General features: G+C 40.7%; 1 protein-coding gene across 1 annotated transcript in view; it reads right to left on the minus strand.

Annotated features, from left to right (window-relative positions):
- Positions 1 to 1,431: 1,431 nt before the first annotated feature.
- The window catches only part of LOC122873399 (protein tweety homolog 3-like), a 24,698-nt gene continuing 1,509 nt past the window's right edge, over positions 1,432 to 24,620 (minus strand). Inside the window, exons 2-15 of the mRNA XM_044190050.1 lie at positions 24,118 to 24,303; positions 17,697 to 17,893; positions 13,404 to 13,515; positions 13,071 to 13,291; positions 12,621 to 12,716; positions 12,396 to 12,468; positions 12,187 to 12,262; positions 11,040 to 11,095; positions 10,756 to 10,848; positions 10,469 to 10,561; positions 10,234 to 10,370; positions 8,169 to 8,342; positions 6,310 to 6,385; positions 1,432 to 4,453 (exon numbers count right to left, since the gene is read on the minus strand). Of these exons, the coding sequence (XP_044045985.1) occupies positions 4,319 to 4,453; positions 6,310 to 6,385; positions 8,169 to 8,342; positions 10,234 to 10,370; positions 10,469 to 10,561; positions 10,756 to 10,848; positions 11,040 to 11,095; positions 12,187 to 12,262; positions 12,396 to 12,468; positions 12,621 to 12,716; positions 13,071 to 13,291; positions 13,404 to 13,515; positions 17,697 to 17,893; positions 24,118 to 24,243 (1,665 nt within the window). The 5' untranslated portion in view covers positions 24,244 to 24,303 and the 3' untranslated portion in view covers positions 1,432 to 4,318. The remainder of the gene's footprint in view (positions 4,454 to 6,309; positions 6,386 to 8,168; positions 8,343 to 10,233; positions 10,371 to 10,468; positions 10,562 to 10,755; positions 10,849 to 11,039; positions 11,096 to 12,186; positions 12,263 to 12,395; positions 12,469 to 12,620; positions 12,717 to 13,070; positions 13,292 to 13,403; positions 13,516 to 17,696; positions 17,894 to 24,117; positions 24,304 to 24,620) is intronic.

The raw sequence follows: 24,620 nt of genomic DNA on the forward strand, positions 1-24,620 counted from the left end.
TGTTAATGATTGTCCCAAAAACCGGGAGCCCACTATACTTGTGGGGTCCCGATAGCTTTGTGGGCAAGTTGAAAGGGCTGTTTGAGGGTTAAGACTAGGTTTTAGGGCTAGGGTTAGAATTAGGTTAGGGTAAGGGTTGGGGTTAGGCACTTAGTTGTGATGGTTAAGGTAAGGGGCTGGGAATGCATTATCTCAATGACAGGTCCCCACTAGAACAGTGCCACAGGGCTGTGTGTGTGGGTGCGTGCCATGGCCTCTCTCCCACTGTGAATTCAGAGATGTCGCATTGTGTGGACCATGGGGAGCACTTACACAAACAGTGATACACAGTAGAGAATTTGTGAAATTATTCTGAGGTTTAACATGCTTCTGAGTGGACTATGACACCTGCTGGCAGCATGTGTTAGTACAAAGAGTACAAAAATAGTTTTGTTAAGGCTCACTGCTGCTTGTCCTGAGCCATATCTATATTTAGCTGTATATTTAACTGTTGATAGACTCAAAACCCTATGTTAATACTTGTTCAAACAAAGGTATTTGACATATTTGATCACATCTAAAATACATGTGCTTAATTTTCCATATTTCCATTTGTCTTATTTTTCACTGTTAACAACAGGTCAGCACAATTCTAGATTAACTTGGTCAAAGTAGTCCTCTAACTGTAGATCATACATTGCCTATATGTATATATTGCCCTCTTTTTCCTAATGTTGTTTCTGTATATCAAAAGTAGGTTACCACCACCAGAAATAACATGACAGGCATGATTATCCCTGTGAAAAGCTTTGTATGCTGACTCATGGTGCACAAGAAAACCATCTCAGAATCTGAAGAGTTGCAGTAGCTGAACATCTTTTTTTGACTAAGACCATTTGTCTCTGTGCTTTCATACTTTAAAACTGAATACAGTATTAATGTGAATCACAGGACAGAGGCTGGGGACTAATGTTTCTGAGTTCAGGAGTCCAAAATGAATTGAATTGGGCTAATTGATAATTCATTTATTTTTTCAAAGAAAACAATACATTGATAAATAAAACATCATTCTGATTTCCCAACATGATACTTACATCCAACAACTGCAGTAAAATAAATGGAACCCTAACATCACATTAAATGCACTCATCATTGTGAAATACTGTCAATAATGTCAGGATGAGTCGAGATTAATGGAGATATTTCTCTCATTTCATCACCATCAATCATAAATCACTGTGTGTGTATATATATATATATATATATATATATATATATATATATATATATACACAAATATTTAAACTATATATATTTAAACTATATATAGTTGATAATAAATCACATTAAGGAAAGTATGTTTAGTGGCTATAAAAACCTACACGGCAAACACGAAACGGACACCTCTCTGTTCGTTCATTCACATTAAAAAGAACCCACAGTCTTGATCAGTACGTTAAAGTTGCTTTAATTTCTTTTTTTAAAACATTTATTCCAGGCTGAATGATATCATTACCACAGTTTTGACATGTACATCATTAATATCTTAGTTAAACCATCAGAAAATAAAAACAGCCATAGAAAACATTGTTTGTCTGTCACAACTGGACAAAGGTGTATTTGAAGTCCTGTAAATACCACACATACACACAAACATTACTGACTCTTAAACATGAGCATGGATCTTTTTGTCCATCAAGACATACCGTATCAGATTGGTTAAATCCCAGAAAGCATTGCACAGGAATTCAATTACAACTTTAAGTCAGGTGTGCAGACTACACTGGAAGTTTTATTAAAACATTGCAAGACAGAGTCATTCACCATTAATAAGAGAGGAAAAACGCTGCTCTTGCCTTTATTCTCCTACAAAACAGCTAGCTATTATTTTATCTTTAAAGTTTGATTTTTACAAGACAGAGAAAAATAAAAAAACATGTTGTGATATGAAGAGTGTTGTAAGAGTTTAAAAACATTATGAAAGGCCATTAATCAGTGACTATAGTCCCACAGATCTTAACATTGTTTGCATCGATGGTGCAGAAAACACTGTAAAGTACTAGACCATAGGTAGCATTGTTACCATAACATGGACATTTTCTTTCTAGTAAAATCACACATGTAAGATTGTCTCGCTAATACGAGAAGTGGTCATTGATTAATAATAACATATTAAAATGCTGTACAGGAATGGTGGTGTTTGAATGTTAGGGCTCTGCTCACTCAGCTAATTACTAGATTCCAGGTTTCTCTGAAATGCAATTTCTACCTACTACATTACCCATAATGCAAATGGTTATCAGTGTGTGATGTCACAGCCGTGGGAGGGCGTGTAGTTACTACAGCTCTAGAAGTGAATGTAAACAGGGCAAAAGTAGGGAAAGACGTGTTTTATAAGAAACTGTGGTGTGTGTATTAAATGCGGATGTCTGTACAGCATGTATGTGTGTGTATGTGTATCTGTGTGTGTTTCAATGTCTGTGTATGAGGGCATGCGTGGCGTCTGTGTAGAAATGACTCAGGCTAGATAGGCTGGCCCTTGCTTGCTGCCAGTCAGACACACTGATCACTGTACTTACACACAGTAACACTGAGACAGAGCAATAGCCAATCACGCTGCAGTGATGTCACACACACAAATTCACGAATACAGTTTTTATACACTGTACAGAGAGTTTTAGAAGGAAAAACCACTGGCAGTGTCCCAGGCAGTGTGTTTTACTTCTCCATCTCGCAAAGTCACCTTGAAGAGAATTTGTGCTTGTGGGTAAAAAAAAGAAACAAAAAAGACTCACTACTGGTGGCTAAAGGTCTAACAAGGTCACCAGTTAGCAAAATAAAAGCACAGGAATAAAGAACAGTATAGAAGAAGAAACAGAATACTATAGTTGGTCACAGTATCACATCCCGAATTTCAGCTTATTAGAAAACAAAAAAAACACCCACTTTCCTTAATTTTGAAACACTTACATGTCAACATTATTAACATTATTTATCAGGGACATTATTTTTTTCAGGTTTAGGGACACAACTTCCATTCAGTAATGATGGCAAGCGGTTTTATTTTTACTGCTTTTTATATTCCTGATCACATCCCTGAATGAAAATAAAACAAAACATTAAAGTGACAAAAAACATTTCTGTCCCCTCTCAGTCCTGATAGTCTTCTGGGACCTTGACTGGCTTATATAGCACCTGGCAAATGTGTAGTCACAATTTTCAGTGAGTCTTATTCCATTTCTGTCCATCATTTTCCTTTTTTCAAGTGTCTCTTCCATTCCTTTATTATTTACAGGAAGGAAAACATTCCACGTGAGGTTTTTTCCCTTTTTTGAGACATCTGGAGGCAGTATAAGAGGACAGAATCAGGCATCCCTCATTATTCAGAGTTTTTTGGCACAGGTTGAGCCTTCTTATGTCCCTTGTCTCTCGCTCCAATTCCCAAAATTCTACACAGTTATTCCACAACAGGATTCCTGGCTCATATTCAAAATGCATTAATCGACATGTGTACTGTAGAGATACATGGACACACTTTTCAAGCTCTCGATTCAAGTCTTAGTTAGAGGATGTTAAGCTAAAGAGAATGTGGATGTGTTGGTACTGTTATCTAAAGTGTCTATCTAAACATGGCTTTCTGATTCACTGGCTTATTATTTATACAGATGTGTCCGCCTATTTGTGTGTGTGTTTGTATGACAGATACAGCAAAGAATTTCATGATAAACACGCAGCACACCACATTACCAGTAATGATTCAACAGTCTACTTTTCATGAAGAGTAAAGCATATGTTTACTATTTACAGCTCTGTACAGTGTGTGTGTGTGTGTGTGTGTGTGCACTTGTCTGTGTGTGAGTGTGTGGTCTGACTAAAAATGTCAGGGGATTGAGTGGTGGGAGTGGCGTAGCTGTCTCCACTGGAGGGCAGTACACAGATCCGAGTGGAGGAGGAGAGAATTGAAAAGTAGAAGAAGAAACTGCAGAGGAGCCAAGGCGCTTTAACTGCGATGCATTGTGGGTATGTGGGCTGATCCATCACAGCAGTGGTGGAACGAGCAGCTCGGGGTGTGTGTCCACTAAGAGGAGTAGAAATTGTGATTTTCTAAGATGGGCTTCGGCTTTTTAATTTTTGGATAATTGTGGGTGAGAAGTAAAGGTTCTGGCTTGCTGTGTTGCTTCTGGTGAACCGGTCAGTGTTGGTGAAATTCAGTGGACCTTGGGGTCCTGTTGGTGCTTTAAACGCTCATCTCTGGTTGAGCTCTAGTGAGCGCTGAGTTGGATTTTGTTATTGGCTGTGAGAACTGGATTCAGGCAGTGGACTGGTGCGGATCTGGTCTCTAGTGGACTGAGGATTGTGGTCGGGCAGTGGGGTGAGGCCGGCTAGCCGGGTCCAGTTGGTCGTTGGGAACGGAGCGTCGGTTCTGGTCCGGTCGGTTGGTGGCCAGGTACTTTGCTCTCATGCTGGAGGTGTACTGAAGAGATTGAGGACAGTGAGGACAAAAGGGGTGGAGGAAGGGGTGTAGAGAAAGAGTGAAGAGTGGTGGGTGACAGAGGGAAATATGTTGGGAAAAAAGACAACCAGAGGGGGAAATTTAAGTGGGAAACAATTAGAAGCAGGAGGGAAGATAGAAACAGGAAATAAAAGACAACAAGACACGAAGAGGAAAACGTGTATGGATTATGATCAAGCCTTATTTACATTGAAGAATAAAAGGAGTAATGTAGAAACAGTCTCATAGTTAAATAATTTACATTAGATCAGGAAATGTGACTGGTTCTAAGTGATAGATAGATAGATAGATAGATAGATAGATAGATAGATAGATAGATAGATAGATAGATAGATAGATAGATAGATAGATAGATAGATAGATAGATAGATAGATAGATAGATAGATAGATAGATAGATAGATAGATAGGGTGATGACGTGTGAGGCAAACAAACACACAGGTACAGCAGAAATACTTTGACCAGTCATTTGGACAGCCGGGGGTTTGATTACAACAGTCATTCATTATATAACAGCTGATTAGGTCTGGATGATGTTATTGTAAATTAGCAGATGTGGTCCATTTTGTCAGTGGTTTGTAGTTAGTGCTCTAGTTCTGATGTAGTAGGTTAGCCTGGTATGAGTTAGTGGTCTCTTGTGAGCAGCTAGCTAGTTACTGTCAGAGGTCTCTGGTTTCCACATCACTGCAGACACTGATGACAGGTGAGCACTCTGGCACAGGACGGCGGCCCGGTCGACAGCCCTGCCTAAGAATGATGAATCGTGGCCATTTTGGTAGCTGCTACAGTTCAACAGTGGAGGTGGGAAACATGTGCTCCTGTGACTGTTTAATGGTGAAGGGTGAGGGGGCACAGAAACAGTGGACAAAAACACCTCGACAAGAAAATGCACACATAGACACACTGTGGGAACAGGGGGGAGCAGGAACTTTAGAGGTTTGGGCTCGAGTTTACTCAGGGGCAGAAGTGTCAAAATATTTCAGCTTCACTACAGGGTATAGCCAGGTGACATGGAGCAAAGAATGTATCCTAAAAGGTGTTCAGAAGTAATAATGCTAGATTTGCTGATTCAATTTTGTCAGTCCATGGCATTGTAGCCCCAAATGTATACAGTTGATACTGCATGGAACAACATCCACAACTACAGGCCCAGCAGCACCATGTCAAAGCCAGAATAGTCAACCTGTTTGTGGCAAATAGTTAAAACAAGACAGGCAGAATTATGTCTTTTGGTATTGAAGAAAAAGCTTGATGCACTACAGTTTCTAAATATTAAAAAAATCCAAGAGGTTCTCTCAGTGATGTCTCTGAGCTGGTTATCTGTTGTTACGTGGTCTACAAGTTCTCCTCACATGGCACTGACAGCCACAGTGAAACCAACCAGACTTTTTACATCAGAAATAGAGGACAACTTTGTGTCTAACATGACCCAACAATTACACTTATCAAAAGAGACAAGCCTCTCTTTTTGATGCAAGTGCAAATCCTACTAACAACAGGCTTCTTTTCAAACTTCCAGTTATCCCAGGCTGCCAAAATGACCTTCATAAAAGCGATCCATGGTCACGGTCTAGTTTGAGCACAGAGTACACTTGGTGTAGGGATAGGGGACTACCTTCCAATATCCACACTAGCATGCAATAAAAACATCAGATATAAGATACAAGTACATTTATCAACACCATGCTTCCTTCATTACATTCTGAAATTATAAAATGCCATCTCTGTGGGTTCTGCAGTTTTGAATATTTCCCAGCTGCACTGTGGGTATTGGAAGATAGTGGAGGGAGAGTGTGTTCTAGAAAGTGTGCACTTACAGAGGGTGGAGGGGACTCCCTGCCAATCAGGGGGGTGTTCTCACACCGAGGGTTCTGAAAGTTTGCGTTCTGGCTCCTGCATTATAGAATAAGAGGTTACTGCATGTGGTCACCCCGCCACTGGTGCTCAGTTATTGAGCTGTTGATCTGTTTTTAATCTGTGGTCTGCTCATGATTACGACTTAATGACTCTCTGACAAATGGCCTCAGTAACAGTTCCAAGTCAGGGTCTTAAGGTGATGGTACCATATGGTCAGGGGTTAGACACCTCTGCCACGGTCCAACATAGTTAACATTCTTTCTTAACTATGCATAAAAGACAAACATTTAGTCGCACAATGGGACACTGGCTCAGTAAAATATTACTTTTATTAGGAAACTGGCACATATTTTCAAAAGTATATATTGGTAATTTGTAAAGCAACATTTCGACTATTAAAGGATTAAAAACGAAGACTTAAACATAAAATATTTGTTCATTAAGCTTCAAATGTCCTTTGCGAGTACAATTTAATAGGAAGCCAAATAAGAGCTATTTCCTTGATTGCTGGTATTTTATCTGCAACTGATCACTGATGTTAACAGTCAGACACCTACAAACCGTAGGTATATATAATAAATGTCTGAAAAAACTGAAGGAACATGGTTCAACTTACAGTATTAATGCAAAGAGATACGATATGTATGGGAGAATGCCATAGTTCCCGCAAGGAAATTAAATCAATACCTTTTACCCAGGTAGCTTGATATAAACAACACAGATTAATCATTGTTCAGTATTTCAAGCTCTGTTTCAGTTTAAAATAAAATGTAATAAATTTATACTTAAAGGACAAATAGTAGTAGTAGAAGTAGTTTTATATGCTTTGGTCCATTAACTATAAATGTATAGTTTACATTTCTGCCACACCATTTTCCAAAGTACAGGTGTACTGTAAATTATTATTGTGAATCCGTTCCATTGGCACCTGGCAGTCTTGCTGCTGGCAGCTGACTCTTGTTCTTGAATGTCAGATTCCACAAGCATGACAAGGAACAATATATGCTTACAACTGTATAATTATGCAATGACAGCTTAACTTTAACTAAAAAGCAAATATGACAAACCTGCATCTCAGGTGTCAAGTGTCAAGTCTTTTCGTGGAAGGTAATAGATCACTCTAAAACCCTACTGTATGCTTTGGAATATAGTCATCAGTATTGTTGAGCATACAGGGTTTGTTAATGGCCCAAAACATGAAAAACGTGGTCCTTTAATGGTCCAAAAAGCTCAAAATGCCACATGACTTTCAGAATACTGGTACTGTATATTTTCTTATTTCTTGCTGCAGAGTTACAGTTCTTTCCTTAGCAGCAAACACCATATAGTACTTGATTAGCTCACAGCTAAAATAGTAGCAAGTGGTGGCAGATTAAATATATATATGCTTATTTCTCTTCTGTATTTTTTGTTGTATTCAGAGAAAGCAGTCCTGTGGCAAACTGTAACATGTAGCAAGCAGGGTGAAATTATTAACTTAAACTATAGCAAGTGCAAACCTGAATTCTCTTTTAATAGGGTTTTTGTGGACTGAAACAGGCAGGCTGGCTGATACAGCAGGCAGCAATTTTTCTATCAGCATCAAAGGGAAAGCTAGTGGAGGGTTCTAACTCACTGAGTGACAAATATTGCTGACAGTGTGACACAAAGGACATGCGAGCCATACATAGCAAAAAACTAGCTATTCTAACTTATCGTATCGCAAGCAGTGAGGATTGCTATGCTGCTAGTCTGGGTCACGGGGGGCAAGCATTAACTACCTATGGCAGACAGTGTATTGATCCTGCTAGCCTCTAGCTAGCGGTGGGTGCTAACTCACATGTATTCAGTGACGGGGGCATTGCTGACAGTGTGGGCTGTAGCGGGCAGGCTAGCTTCGCTACCGTAGCTGGAGCCACAGCTGTAGAGACTGGGCATGTGAACGCGGTACAGGTTATCGTGCACACCGCCCCGTGAGGCACCCGACTCGTCCTCTCCGTCTTCCTCCTCCGTCCTTCAATTGGTCAGAGTAAGATCAGGGCACGAGAGGGCATGATGAATAGGAGGGGAAAAGGTAGAGGGGAGGGAGATCCGAGAGAGACAACAGAGTGTAAACAAGTGGTTGAAGAGGAGGTTAGGTGAGGGGAAGGTGAACTATTTGGAGTCCCCTGATACAAAAGACTGGGTAAGGCCATGCCTTCAGCCCCAAAGCAGCTGAACAAGAAGAAAAGGAACATGGGCAGCATTCATCTACAAAGTACCACTACAAGTACAGTGGGGTCTCTATCACTACACAGCCCAGAGTGGACCCATGAAGCTGTTTTTGTTGCTGTGTGTGGTTACATAATATTAAACTGTATGAAGATAGTAGACTCTTCAATATTCTCAAAGTTCTCTTAATACGTAGAAACATGCAGTCATTTTCTTCATGCAGCCATCCTCTATTGACACAGAGGATTTGCTCCTGATAATTACTGTCCATTTCAAATTGTCCAAACAGAATTCAATTTCAATTTAATTTTCTTTAAAGTACTTCATGCATCACTGAGTGCTCCATGAAACTTAAAGCAAAAACATCAGGAAAAAAAGAGATAATATGGCTGGTTTGGGCAAACCATTTTCAGACATAAAATGGTCAAAAATGTAAAACGGCCAGCAAAGTAACAGAATGAGGCATCAAATAAGATATGTGCTGATTTGGAAGTTGGATTTCTGGCTACAGTGCTTCTACAATGTATGGGTCAACCACAAAATACATCTACATGTGCATATGTAGACCCTATATTTTCTTTCTTCTTTGTTGATTTTGGCATGTCTATAACAGCTGTCCAGATACTAACAAAGTCCCTTCAAGCTCGTAATGTTTCAAAGAAGTAAAGAGGGAGGGAGCTGGATGAAGCAGGACCCTACGTTAACAGAGACAAAAGGCACAAAAGAAGTTACTGCACTGACTGGCCACCAGATGGAGGTGTTTCATTCAGGCAACCAAAAAAGAGCTAAGCTGTGCCCATCAAACAGACTCAGCAGTTGCAGCACAGTCAGTCTAATATGGAATCAACCCCATGAGCAGTTATTCTTGCTAAATTCAGGGACATAATGGATTATTGCTTAATACCTGCTGGGCCATATATTAGCATTGCTGGTAATTCACACCCAACAAATAAGCGTAAAACACCACTATTATGGCACAGTTGTTTTTCATAATTCAAATCGTTCACCAGAGTGAAACCCGTCACTGCATGTATAGTCTAGAGCTCTTTGCACTGATTTTACCAAAGAATTATTTATTTGTACATTTGTTTATTGGACCATAGGGTCGTTTAATTTCCTCAATATCCACCATCATTCGCTGAAGCCCAAAGCATTTCCAAATCAGGACAGGGAGAGAGGAGGAAGGGACGGAACAGAAGGAGGAAGTGGGGCACAGAAAAAAAACATGGTGATACACAATCTAACACTAAACTGGTGCTCCAAGTCCACAGTGGAGAAAAGAAAATGAGAGACATGTACAAACATAGAAACAAACAACAAACAATCAGCCAGACTGGCAGTGCTAACGGCAAACAATAAAATAAACAAAACTTGCAGAGAAAACTGGATGGATGCAAAGACAGGCAGGAAGACGTAGGATACAACAGCTCAGGAGGCAAATACACTTAAAGAATGACATGCATGGGCACCGAGTAGATTCTTTATGGGTCTTTCCACTGTTCAGGTCATAAGATGAATTTAGTTAGACAATTAAGAAGTTAGAACTAGTAACATGTTAGCTGTTAGTGTACAGATTAACTAAAGAGATAGATGTAGGTATGTAAAGGCTTGTGCAAGTCTTGTGTGTGTTTGTGAGAGAGACTCAGTGCGTGTGTGTGTGTGTGTGTGTGTGTGTGTGTGTGTGTGTGTGTTACCTCTTGCCAGGCCAGGTATGTGGCACACTGCACACAATGGAGGAGAACATCAGAGCAGTGACAAAGGAGAAGAGAACCAGGTAGATGAGACCCTCCACCCCGTCATAACACAGCCCAGTCAAAGCTTGAACGTAGTCCTACATGGAGATAAAGAGGAGAGAAGAGGAGTTAGTTGTTCAGAAAGTCTTGGATTTGAGGACCTTTCTCCTTTAACACAACAAACAAAGTGACTCACCATGTGTAGGCTGCGACAGTCGACCAGAGCAGTCAGCTGGTGAAGACCAACCTCAGTGGAATTCAGCACAGACTGGATTTGCTCGAGACTCCCCTGCACACACAATGCAAAGGTTACACATGCATGTTCAAAACAGACATCCGGCTTCATGTACATCCACACACACCAGATAAACGTGTGTGCTTCCACTTTTGTAGCTGCCACTTTCATCACGCTCCCACTAATGTAAATCCACTCATGCGTGAAAATAAAGACCTACAGATCATTGCGCACACAAGCACACAAACCTTGGTGTTGGCATAATCACGTGTTGCTGATCTCAGTAGCTCTGCCACATCATCCTGCATCTCCACCAATGCTTTGTGACTCCCTGACAGCCTCTACAAAACATACAGAGAGACACAAGCGACACAAACAAAAAAAAAAACACACACACAAATACATCTTTTGGTTATTTAATTGCTTTACAGGTTTAAACAGGTAAATCACCTGAAATGAAGGACCCAAAGAGAAATGTATTCTATAAAAAGCAAAAAGCTAAAGAATAACTCCAGCAAGAGGATGACGTTACCTGCTGGAAGGGGTTAATTTGGCCAGAGCTGCACCTCAGGTAATACTGCAGGATATCTGGGAATGTACCAATAATTACATATCAATAGAATAATATTACATACATTTAAAATACACAGTTTAATGAAAGTATGTATGTATAAAGACTTTCTAAGCCCAGTATCTCTCTATGGAGGCATGGAGCAGTATTACAGCATAATATTGTGTGTGTGTGTGTGTGTGTGTGTGTGTGTGTGTGTGTGTGTGTGTGTGTGTGTGTGTGCGTGTGTGTGTCTGTGTATGTGTGTGTTACAGTGGTAACATCTGTGCTCTACAGAGCAGAAACAACTGACAGACAACAGAACTCATTAGATGAGTGCAAAGAGGGAAGTGAGGGAGGGAGAGGAAGAAAGGGAGCAATTGAGAGGTAAAGAGGGATATAAAAGGATGAAGAGAGTGAACAAATCAGATAATGATCCTAAGTGAAAAAGCAAAAATGTGCTCTGAAGGAGGGAGAGCGAGCGGAGAGGGTGCAGGATTGCTGATGCATTGCAGTCAGCAGAGAGAGAGTAAGAGCTTTTAGATACCAGAGTGTCATTCAAACACAATCCCCTTGGATACACACTCATACACACACACACACACACACACAAACGCACATACTTGTTTCTTAAAATAGAAGCAACATGTCAGGGTGAGATTCAACTGTCAGTGTGGAAACTAGAGTTTATTCAAGATGTTTCTGCTTATTTGTCAACCTACAGTATCTGCCTATGAGCAGTCCATTGACCAATCATGTCTTATTCCTTACTTCTTTCATTTCTAGCATTATAATTAATACTGTCTTTCTACAGCAGTGGAGAGGCTAAGTCCCCCCCAGTTGTCATAAATCTATGCAGTGGTGAAATGGAAAAGGTGCACAGAATCTTTGCTTTCTTCTTATTAAATACTGGATTGTTTCACCTCCTCAGTCCTCAATAAATTTAATTAATTAAAATAAAACAATTTGAGAAGGAAAAATTTGTCTTTGGTTGAAATGCTCACAACAAATGGACATATTTAACCTGTAGACACTGCTTTGTTTTTAAAGGTTTGGAAACACTGTTTTTTAGCACATTTAAAAATGGCTGCTACCAGTTCACTGGTTCTGTATTTTCCCATCTGCATACCTTGGTTGATGACAGCGTTTTCCTTGGTTACCCTGGTGATGTAGGTATCCGGGGAAACACAGAAGTCGCTGGCTGACTGTAAGAGGGTAAGCACACGACACATCAGGCTACAGTAACATCCACGCTGAACACACTCGCTCGAGCAGTGGGAAAAGATTACATCATTGCAGAAATAGAGAGCTCGGCGATGTTGCCATGGTTACACTTACAGCAGCGGCAGCCAGTTCCAGGCCGAGAGACCCCCAGCTGATTATTAGAGTTAAAACTCCCAGCAGACACACTCTGAAGGACAAAAAAATTACATATCTTTAAAGTCAACTTTTTACCAACATGATATGCATTACACAGTTTTAACAGACACAGACTCAGAGTCTAGAAAGGATTTGACTCATCCAATAGGAGCAACTTTTAGGCTATGATGTGAAGCAGCGTACCCAATCAGCGTGCCTCTAGAGTTGCGTATCAGGCCGAAGAGCACCAGAAGACAAATGAGTACATCAAACAGCAGCAGGCCAAGGTACCCCAACCACCTGTAAATACACATATTTACCACAGTGTTTCATACAAATGGGGTATATTCCATGACAAAGTTTTCAACACATCAGCCACAAAGCAGACCAAGCAAATGAATCCTTTAACATACACCATGTAAGATATTTCACATATACCAGGGTCAAAAGTGGCCATTAGTTTATTCACTGGGCTTTCTACTGTTTCAGCATTGTTGCCATGGTTGGTTAACAACTTTATGGCCTTGCTAGAGTGGCTGATTTTAATGGTTTTAACTTAATATTTAACAAGACCTCTGAACAGATCAATTGTCAGTTTGATCCAGCTAATACATTTGCATCACAAAACACATAACATTACTTGTTAGTATTGACCTGTAAAAATCAAAAGCCTCCGTCTTGCGGGCCAAGTCCTCCAGGGAAATGTCAGTATTGGACCAGAAGGGAACATCCACCATCAGCCTCACCAGCTCGTCCAGCTGTCCCTGCAGCTTTTGGACGATGGACACGTAGTCTGTCTGCTCCTGGAAGGCTGTCTCCAACTGCACCAAGCTCTCCTCCACTGTCTGGTTTAAGGCTAAGGCGCTGTCTGACACCTGGACATTCACAGGAAAGAGAAATTAACCTAGAAACAGCCATTAGACACATTTGTTGTTGTTTTTTATTGGATTGTGAGAAAAAAGTGTAACAATAGAGCAGGTAACTCACCAGTTTCTCCACCCCGGATACAGTGCGGTTGGCATGACGGAGGGAGTACGCCAAACGATTGGCTCCATCACTCGACTCCCCATTTCCATAGAATCCTACAGCAATGCCAGCGCTGGGAGGCAGAAAACAGTAAGTGCCAAGTGTTAACACAATGACTAATTCAACCATCAGATGGCATCAAATTAATCAATATGGATGAATGAGTTCAATAATAGTTTCTTTCTCCTTTTCTCACAGTCACACAAACAACAGAACTGCAGCAGACAGTTATTAAGTGCAATTCCTGTGTTAACCAGCAACAGGCAATGCTGAGCTCTGTGTTTTTTGCTTTGGTGTCACCCTCGGGCCTCTGACAAGCACAGAACTACCAGGAATGATTCACACACACACACACACATGCAGAGTCTACACGATAATTGGGTCACCAGACCGCACATAATATGATCCTTCTGCAGCTCTGCATCCACATTCACACATGACACATGCAACAATATCTGAGGTTCCCGGCCCCAACACCCTTTTCTTCCAAACCCTAGTAGCCTACTCCTTAACCATGTTCACACCACAACTAACCCCTCGCCCCCACCCAACACCACCACCATTTCCAAAGAAATCTGCTTTACACTCTCTACTTCATCACATCTAACCCACTTTCCCCACACAGCCCCTCCCCACTATGCTCTTATTTTCTCACTAACCCTGTAAAGCTCTTGTTGCCCCCTCCTTTCTCTTTGTGAACTGTATGTGTGCATGTGCGCATGTGTGTATGACTGCACTCATTGTATTGATGATGTCTCTGTCTGCACACTAATGCCAGACAGATTTGTAGAGGGAAATTTATGGCCATTGTTAAGGCAATTCATTCTAGCCCATTAGATTTTGAGTAGCCCCGTGTTACAGCGAGTTTACACACACACACACACACGTTATTGTGTAGGTGTGTGTGTGCATGTTTCAGAGCTTTATGATGGACTTTATGTGAACATGTGAGATAAAACAACAAATACAGAAGGAAACAGACTTGACAACAGGAACAGAATAAAGACAGGCATGGAGGCACATTAATGTGCTTTGTATGTTAATGGGAATATCTTCTCTTTTATCTGTCCATTTCCCCACCCATCCCTGCCTCCACCATCTTACTCCATCCTCCATGTCATCTCAGTTTTAATAGTAATCATCTCCCTCCACTCCTGTGTACTTATCCTCTTCTTCTCTCTTACCACCCGTTCTCTCTCCCACTCCTTTCTCTCTCCAATTCTCTTCATCCATCCTCTTCTCTGTTCTCCATCTCTCCATGAGTTTTAACACCTGCTGCTCCTATCAGGGGATTTCATCATGACTTCATTAACCAACAGCTTAACCAATGTGAGATATTTTGGGGGAGTGGGAGCAGTAAGACAAAGGTTCAGAAATCAAATAATTGACAGCAAACATTTGCCAGCTTAGCAGCTCTGATAAAAAAGCTCCCACATAGAAAAACACACATACATACTAAGACATCATTTTTCCTTTGAGAAACAGCAACCTGTTCTGAATGATGCTAACTCACAGAGATAGAGCGCTGCTTTAGTCTCTGCTTCAGTCCATTTTCAGCTGAAATGGACTGACATCATAACACTAAAAATGCTTTGCTGTACCTAAATGGGCACACTAAAATGCACTCAGCTAGAGCTCAGTAGATGAGATCGTATATGTTGTATTCAGTCAAAATTGGGTCCATGATGAGTTCAAGTCCAAACCAAACTGATTCTCCTGAATCCAAAATAAATGCATCCAATTAGTGGTACAGCCAAATGACATGTTTTGTTTCATACTTAGTAGTTGTTAGTACTAACAGTGCATCATGAATACACAGACTGCTATTCCATGTAAACAGATGATAATATACAGACACCTAATCCCACTACTGACTACAAACTGACTACAGTGAGAAAATTAAGGCGGCATACTAATGATTCTTTTTAGGAATGTACTGATTTCATATGTAATGGCACACATACTGACTTTAATTACCCTGTTGTGTATCAGCCATTTCATAACCGATCCACATTAAAGTTATAATCCTTAACATTGTCACGAAACACCATTTTTGATACTAAGTATGGCTGGCAATTTTTCAGCAATAGCCATTTAATGTATTTTCATTCTGTAATAACCTCTCTATTAAGTAGCTTTGATCGTTACTGGCATCACTGGATTATGGTATATAGTTTTTAAATTTGGGGGAAAGTGAGTACTGGTATCAGATGACTACTTGGTATTGGCAGATACTCTGAGTTGAGATATCGGAATCAGTACTGGGAGAGAAAAAGTTGGATTGATGTATTCCCAATTATTTTTGTTACTGAGTAATCTCTCGATCATTTTTTAGATTAATAAAGGAATCCCTAAAAATGCCAGAAAATAGAGAAAAATGTCCATCATAAGTTCCCACAACACAAAGAGACATCTTAAAATTACTTGTTTGTGGCCAACAATCTAAAACCCAAAGATAATGAATTTATTCTTGAGAAGCTGGAACCAGCAAATGTTTGGGATTTGTTCTTAATAACTGACTTTAAAAATAAATTGATAATCCAAATTTTTTGATTAATTCTCTAACTAATCCATTAATTGACTAATCCTTTCAGCACCATATAGCGCAATGATAAAAAACCTAATACAACACACAGCTTCTTCTATCTAAACACACTGCACCTGCACACAAATGAAGTCCACATGTGGCTGACATTGTGCCAAAAATAAAATATGATGTCATATTAAATTGTGGACGAAGAATCACATGAGCACACCACGCGCACACACACATACTCAGATCCATATCAAATATTCAATAAGAAATATTATAGCTAATCATAAAATATTAAAACCTGCAAAAAACACTCTCAGCACTGAGTCACGCGAACACACACACACACACACACACAGACAGACATAGCTCCCTCTGACTGTATAATTCATTTCTCGTCTCTGCATCAAATCTGCTTCTGTCTCCATGGCAACCTTTCTAGGCCAGGGAGAAGGGCCGAACAGAGAGAAATAATAAATAACGGAGGGGGACTAACAGAGATGAGGAAAAGGGGACGAGAGGGAGAAAATGTCTGAAGAGGGGAAGCAGAAAAGAGGTGAGAGAGTAAATGAAAGAGGACTAGTTTGTATGTTTGTGTGTGCATGTGTGTGCCAAGAAGAGCAGAGTCCACACAGCCCCGGTATCTGCGGTCAAAATACACTCTACCCTGCTACTGGGTCACTTCTGTGAAAGACCTCAGAGTGTACACACAGCCTTCAGTCAGATAAACACAAACAGGAGTGTAACCACCTGGCTGGCTCCCAGTTACACCACATGGGCTTTCTTGCTTAGACAAGACTGAGTGGACTGAATTTAGGTAGATTTACAGTCATAATGTACAGTACATATGGCTGCTGTCGAGTGAAAACCTTGTATCTAAAATGTTGGCTGTTTCCTCAGACTACCCTCCCTCCATTTCTGTTTATCATCCATTCTTCTCTTCAAAATCACAGAGAGAACATATCACCTTTTTACTGAATTCAAAATATTATGAATTCACACCACAACTGCAGTACGCAGTTTACGGTATTTACAACGCAGTCTTTTTATCAGCTGCTATGGTGATAGAGACGGGAGTGACACGCAACAATGTCTCCCGTCTGGACTCAGCATGCAACAGTGAAGTGAATGCTTTGTCTGCTGCAGAAGAAGCAGAAGCAGGTACCATGACATCAAGGCTGTTTCCATCAGCCTTTATCACATCTTCTCTTTTTCGAAATGCCAACTTTTCAACCTCAGCCAATCGCCTTTCCTGCTGTTTCTGATGTGTAAATTTAAAATGTGCACAAAAACAGGTGTAAGGAAACACAACTATTCAAGGACATTTACAATACCATGAGTGCACATAATGTTATTATGGGCAACTATGTGACTCAAACATGTTCCGTGTCGGTCTTGTGCAGTTTTAGTGATATGGTCTATACAGTTGTACAGGACAGCTATACAGCAACAGGCTGTAACAGGCTCATACAGACCCAGCAAATCAGTGTCAATCCTCCCCTTTCAATCCCCAGAGAAAAATTTGAGCCTCCACTTAAGGCTACGGGGCAATTCCTTTAATTGGGGAGCGTGATTAAATATATCAACCTTTACTCACTTAAGCATTCTTAATAAAAACTAATCTTTTCCACAGGGGATAAGGGGGTTAAACACCTTCAAATACACACGACTTTATTACTTTAAGTGTATAGAGGTGTTACTCTTTGGTGATAACCTCTCACCTGCAGACGAGCGTGGCGATGATGACGCACCAGGCAGTGCAACAGCAGTCAGCGCTGGGCTGCTGGGAGTGCGAATGGGAGTGCGAGGATTCGTCACTCTTGCGTCGCCGGCAGCAAAGCCAGAATGAGTAGAAGAGGAGGAAGAGGAGGTCCAGGCCCAGACACAGCAACGCCACAGCACCAAGCAGCAAAATGGACTGGTGAGAAGAGGGATTGAGAAAAAAACTATTAGTGGCAAAAATACATTTGATTTCATTACACAGTTAGTTATATTTTTTCTATCAAACTTGGAGCTATTCATTCAGTACAAGAATGCATCGTGTTTGAAAGTCGTCCTTATCACAGGGAAGGGGACAATTTAGGAAGTGGGTTAAATATACAGGAAGCTAATTAGCTGATATGAGCAAAAACCAGATACATAGACAGACCACATGATTTATTTTTCCTGTAGAGACAGACGCACACAGATACACAAACTGTGTTCCTCTCTCCCACTATTTGAGGCAAGAAAATAGTGACTGTTAAATCAGCGTTTGATGGATACCATGAAAAACACATTTGCACACCATCAAACACACACACCTCAATGGAGTGAGCGGAAGTGATGCTGTTGGGGAGCTGTGTGCGCTAGAGACCCACCACACAGATCACACACCCTCTAAAAGCTTTGAAGTGTAAAAGAAGGAAGGGGTGGTGGGGGTAGGCAGAAGGAGCTGGGGGGGGTACATTTGGAACAAAAAAAGAGACAGGCTAGAGACAGAAAAGGAAGAAGATGTGAAAGAAGATGACTGAACTAAAAAGGGAGAAATGGATAAAGACAGAGATGAGGGCTGTTACAGCAATTTGCCTGGAACTGATGAAATCTTTTTTTATCACACACACTGCAATGTTTTTCTTTCCCCTCTGGGGGTTTCTGGAAAAGTCATTGTACTGCAGGACCATTGAGAGACAAAGGCACATGTCTGGAAAACCAACATCTCCACCTGCTAAACTACTTACAGTAGACAAAGGAATTCTGCCACCGTTCTGCTCAGTCAGAAACAGCAACAGTGTGATTGTGGGGACTCCTCCATGGATGATAACAGAATCTGACTCCACCTCTAAGATCCTCACAGACTTCTTGGCTTCCCAGGCTTCTAAACTGCTGGTTTTTGTGCTGATCTCAATTTTTCCTCACTGCCAGCCAGCAATTTCCTCACCCTGCAGCAATTCATGCACCTCTACTGTAAATATGCATGTGTATTGTAGTCTATATGTGCCAAAATTGACATCATATTAAAAAATGCATTAAATATGATGTTTTTGTTTCTAAATATATCAGGGATGTAATCTTGGCAACGTAAAGCATAATATTCTGGGGCAGTGGTTCCCAACCTGGAGGTCGAGACTACCAAAAGGGGTCGCAAGATAAATCTGTGGTCTGATTTGACATGCTGTTTTTCTCAGGAAATTCCTGAACTTACAGAAACATAACTGTATATACAGTTATATACAACTGTATATAACTGTTCAGACAAGCCAGTCACACTAGAACCATCTGATATGCTGTCACTAGCTTGTTTTCGTATTTCCTATTTTCATATTGAAAAACAATGCAGCCAAATAAGGTCAGCATTTCCAAGTAAAGTGTGAACAGTGGCAGATGTATAACCAGGCCAGCAAAGGGCACTGTATCAAATATGTAAGAGCTACAGCCAATCTGGCCAGGCTAGTGGGTCACTACAACACTACAGTAGATAGGATACAATAAGATATATAATAGGATGTGACCTGCAGTGGTGTAATGAGACATCTGAAGGGAGAGAATAAGGCTAATTTTCAAACAGCAGTCCAAACCACAACCCTCAGTCCCTGCTGAGGCATTAATGTACTTCTATTGCTTGAGGTCTCTAACTATAAGCCTACAGCTAGGAGATATGAATTACAAGCATTAAAATTAACTTAAAATATTCACACTACTTGTGGTGACAATCTTAGTTAAGTATTATAAAGTTATTGTGGCTCCATCCCATTAAAAATTGAGTTACAACTTTCACAGTATTCAGAAAGGAATAGCCTGCAAATGTATGTGTCAATCATGTGTTTCTGTCATTACCACATTACTTTCTCATGGAAAACCAGTTGGTAAAGCAGGGCTGAGTGAGAGGAAATCAGTTGATTGCTTTTTCCATGACCTCTTTTCTCCAACAGGTTAAAGAAGATGATGGAGGATGAAGGAGAGGTTCCTGATAGGAGAGGAGGGGGAGATAAGCTCTGAAGATTCCTTGTCTCTGCTTTTTTTATACCCAGTTATTATCTGTAGGCTTAGTGCTAGAGACGTTGTGCTATGGTAAAGGCATACTGTGCTCCACTAATGCATTGTTTGATCTCTTGTACTTTTAAGCCCAACATTAGGGCTTAAACCATTTAGAAGAAAAATGCTTTAAGCTTTGCAGAATGAGAATGAAACCTCATGCTATATAACGATGGATGTTTTCATGACATCCATCCATCATAAATCATGCTACAAGAATGACAATGGGATGACACAGATACAGTGATAAAGAGGAATTATTTTCATTATGAACTGAACTGTAGAGCTGAAACAATTAGTCGGTCAATAAGACAATAAACAGAAAACTACCTGGCAGCTAATTAATAATTTCAGCCACTTATCAAGCATTTTTTAGTCATATATGATATTAAACTTAATATCTTTGTGGGTTTTTTTACTCTTGGTCGGATAAAACAAACATACACTTTGGCTTTGGGAAATTAAAATCTACATTTTTTTTTTCTATTTTATAACATTTTCCGAGAAAAAAAATGGATTATCGAGAATATCACGAGCAGATTCATCAACAATGTAAATAATCGTTAGTAGCAACCCTACAAAACTGTTTTAGTCCATTGATCAAAACATTTTTTTCACCGTTCAAGTAAATCGAGTAAATGCTTAAATTGCTTTTTTTTTATCAGAAGCTGGAATGTCTGACATTTTTGCTTGACAAATGATTTTGAAGATTAATTGACACAAAAACTTGACAATCAACTAATCGTGCATATAAAACAACAACTGACTGTTGGTGTGGAATATTGGCTTAATGTTAAACTTATAATCTGACTGGGGACCAGGTCTCTTCAGCCACTTCACTCTCCTCCCACTGCGTATGATGGCCGCTAGATTAACTGTCGGGCTAACAAACCATCAGAGCAGATTAAGCATGGATCAATTAGCTACTAATAAGCATGGTGAGCTTGGCCGTGCATGTGTGTACTTAGATGGAAGTGTGTCTGCGCACATCTACGCTACTGGAGATCGGCTTGCAGGCTGGAGGAGGGGCTAAATTTTAAACACCCAGGCACAGTGATCTATTTTCAATCTGTCCATTTAAGTCTGTGTACGTGCACGCTTGTGAATGTGTGTGCGTGTTTGAGCTGACAGGATCAATCACTTCCACTTGAGTGAGTTGTCCTTGCACTCTGCCTGTGTGTTAGTGTGGCCTTTCCTACTATCCTCTCAACTTCTTTCCTGAGACGCTGACTGACCTCGAGTTCATTCTGCTAATATTCACCTGTACTACGGGGTCAAAGAGCAACCAAAACACTAACGGCAAAGTCCATATTCAGACAACTACACAAAAAAGATTCAAGAGTGGCACCTTTTGTCTTTGAGCCACTTTTATCCTTTACAAAATGCTATGAGATAATGTCTTCCACTGTGCAAACTGCAGTATACTATTAAAATTACCAATTAGAGACTTACTTTCCACAGCTGGGAATATATGTGTGTGTTATTACAGGTCACATGATTCCTCTGTAATGTTCTGCAGCTGTTAAACTGTGTCTGGTAGCTGACTCTGCGATTCTACCATAATACAAACAGACAAACGCACACACACAAAAGCTATTCCAATGTCTTGCAGAACCTCAGGATAAGAGCTCCTATTTCAGTTCCTCTGGAAAAAATAAAACAGTTTTCTTGCAGAAAGCCACAGAGTCAGCATCCCCATTAAAGTCAAAGTCATCAGAGACCAACTGCTCTTGTGAATGAATGCTAAAACGTTTCTTTATCGTATTTAAGAGAAAAACTTCTGCATAGGAGAGTATATGAGTGAGTGAGTGAAAGACACTGTGTGAGAAGAAAGTTTTGAGCAGCTTCAGAGCTGAATACAAATGAACCAGTGCCAAATCACATCAGAAAGAAAAACACTACACAGAAGAATCTCTCTCTATTGTGTGGGAGTGTGTGAGAGTGTGTGTGTTGTGGTGACGGACTCAGTGCACTAAAGGACACTGTGTAGGACCTTGTTTGTATATGTGTGTGTGTGTGTGTGTGTGTGTGTGTGTGTGTGTGTGTGTGTGTGTTTGTGCGTTTCTCAGCTGGATGAGTGGATGCATGAAAGCCTTTGAGACAGATATACTGAGCCAATCTAAAGACGGCTTCAGTGAAAGATTGAAAGAAAGAAAGAAAGAGAGCATTCTTTCACAACAGACTAAAGCCCTCCCCTTCCCACTCCCTCCCTCCGTCCCCCTATCCAATTCAACCTCCTTCTTCTTGTTCTTCTCGCCCTCTATCCCTCCCTCCCCCCGTCTAGCCAGAATTAATGATTTCACCCTGAATAGAACCCCTATATTCACACACACACACACACACACACACACAACCCCTGAGGGAGATCTGTGACCTAGCCTCCACAAACAACACTAAGTGCTAAATACGCACTGACACAAAGTGAATATGCTGTATGTGACATATATACTGTACATACAGCACTATATGCACAGCTACTGTATATACAGATAATGTACAAACAAAAATATGATTATAGTGCAGAATGCTCAGTGACATAGAAACAGCCCTATCTGCTAAAATATGTCAGGATGTAATTAGTCTAAAAAGGGGGTCCTTAAAATTCCAGTGGTCACACACATTGACACACACATACACACACAAAGGTCCTTAGTTAAACACTGAATAGCTCACAGGAAGTGGCTATTTGGCAATTTAGAAGCACCTCCCATGGCTCATCGAGCCTTCTCTCTCTCCTCTCGCCTCCAGTCAGTCTCTTTTTATCTTTCTCACTCCTCCTCCTCCTTTTTCCCTGCTTCTCTCTCCAGTTCCCATCTCCCTCCCTTGTTCATGGCCGTGGGTGCCTTCCCACGCTCAGCACTTGAACTTCCACGCCCTCCTTCCTCTCCCCGTACATGTCAGCAAACTACACTGAGGGGTGATAGCAGCGCATGAAATGTGGGATTCTAAACTGTCTCTTGGCTTTATGTGGATTCGCAAAGCTGTGTTTTCTGGTGCAGAGACCTGAAAGTCACCTTGTTTGAGGATTCAAATGAAATGCAGCAAAACTGGGCCAAAGCCCCTCTTCGAGATAGAGCTGCTCTCTAAGACAGCGCTGCCGACTCAGTCAGTGTTTTATCACAGAACGACTGCAATTAGTTTTATGATTTTAACTAATTCTGATTATTCTTCCTTCCTGATTATTTTTTCAATTAATTGTTAATCCAATAAATTGTCCAAAAATAGTGAAAAATGTCCAAGTTCCCAAAGCCCAAGATGGTGTCCTCAAATTGCTTGTTTTGTCCAACCAACAGTCCAGAGCCCATGGGTATTACATTTACAATGATTTACAAACTGAAAATCCTAATATTTAAGAAACTGGAACCAGAAAATGTTTGGCATTTTGGCTTTATAAATTACTTAACTGTTGATCGATTATCAAAATTGTTGTTGATAATTTTCTGTCCATTGACTAAACCATTGGTTCCCACACTTTTTATCTTGTGACCTTTGGAGAGCCAGGCAAACAATGCCTACTCACTACCCCTCATCACAGATTTCATATGTCTAGGAGCTGCAAGCAGTTCATCCAAAGAGTGATGTTCCCTTCTCAGATTGTCTCATTTTGATAATTCCTGAAGCGTTAAAACGCTCCAATATTTCTAAAGGAAGAAGTAAAGATTTGAGAAAAAAAATAATAAATTTAGTTTGTGTAGCAGAAATGTTTTGTGTTTTTGTTTTCTTATCTTGCTATTAATCTTGCAGTTCCTCAGATTTTATATTGCGACCATTAGGGGTCTCGATCCCCAGGTTGGGAACTACCTAACTAATCGATTCATCGACTAATAGTTTCTGCACTACATTTATCCATAACAATGATGGAGCAGGTAGGGAGTAAGTGCCTTGATTCAAGGACAATTCTCTATCTCTCTCTCTCTCTTACACACACATACACACAGCATTGATCGATGCAGGGAGGAAACCCACAACTCTGTGGTTGCAGGACAGCCTCAGTCACCACTTGGCCACTCTGCTGTGAAATTACAGTGTGGGCAGGTAGCAGGAGGTGGGATGATAAGGTGATGCTGCATGATAAAGGGGATGATGAATTCTGAGTGGGATGTAATTATTCCCCTGTACTTGTCTTACCTTCTGGTACTCAGAGTCCTCTGGTCTGAAGTCACTGCTCACAAGCTGGAACTCCATGTTGAAATGAGGCAACCGGTGGAGCAGATTCACCCACCAAGGCGGAGAGTAGTTCACTACGGCCGCCATCCTGATCCAGCTACCTGCCGCCTGTCACTTCACTCTCTAACCCGATTCCTCACACGGACACTGTAGAGAAATTCACAACCGTTGTGGAACAGGGCACAAAAATGACTTCATGCACAATTCACACCACCTGTCATGACAGGCAGAGCTAGAAAGCAGCTAGTGTCGATATCATTTCACCAAGCATATTAAGCAAAATGAAGGTACAGTATCTACAGTCCTTGCTAATACTGTTTACCACCAAAACTTCAAAACCTGCTTTTATCAACTGCAGTAATTACTGATGACTGACATTATTATAAGGCCAATGTGATGAGTTATTGGTGATTAGTCACTTACAGGGGTGGGACAAACATGCCAATCAGTATCAACATGTCAAT

Source organism: Siniperca chuatsi, linkage group LG3, assembly GCF_020085105.1.
Source record: "Siniperca chuatsi isolate FFG_IHB_CAS linkage group LG3, ASM2008510v1, whole genome shotgun sequence".
Taxonomy (NCBI): domain Eukaryota; kingdom Metazoa; phylum Chordata; class Actinopteri; order Centrarchiformes; family Sinipercidae; genus Siniperca; species Siniperca chuatsi.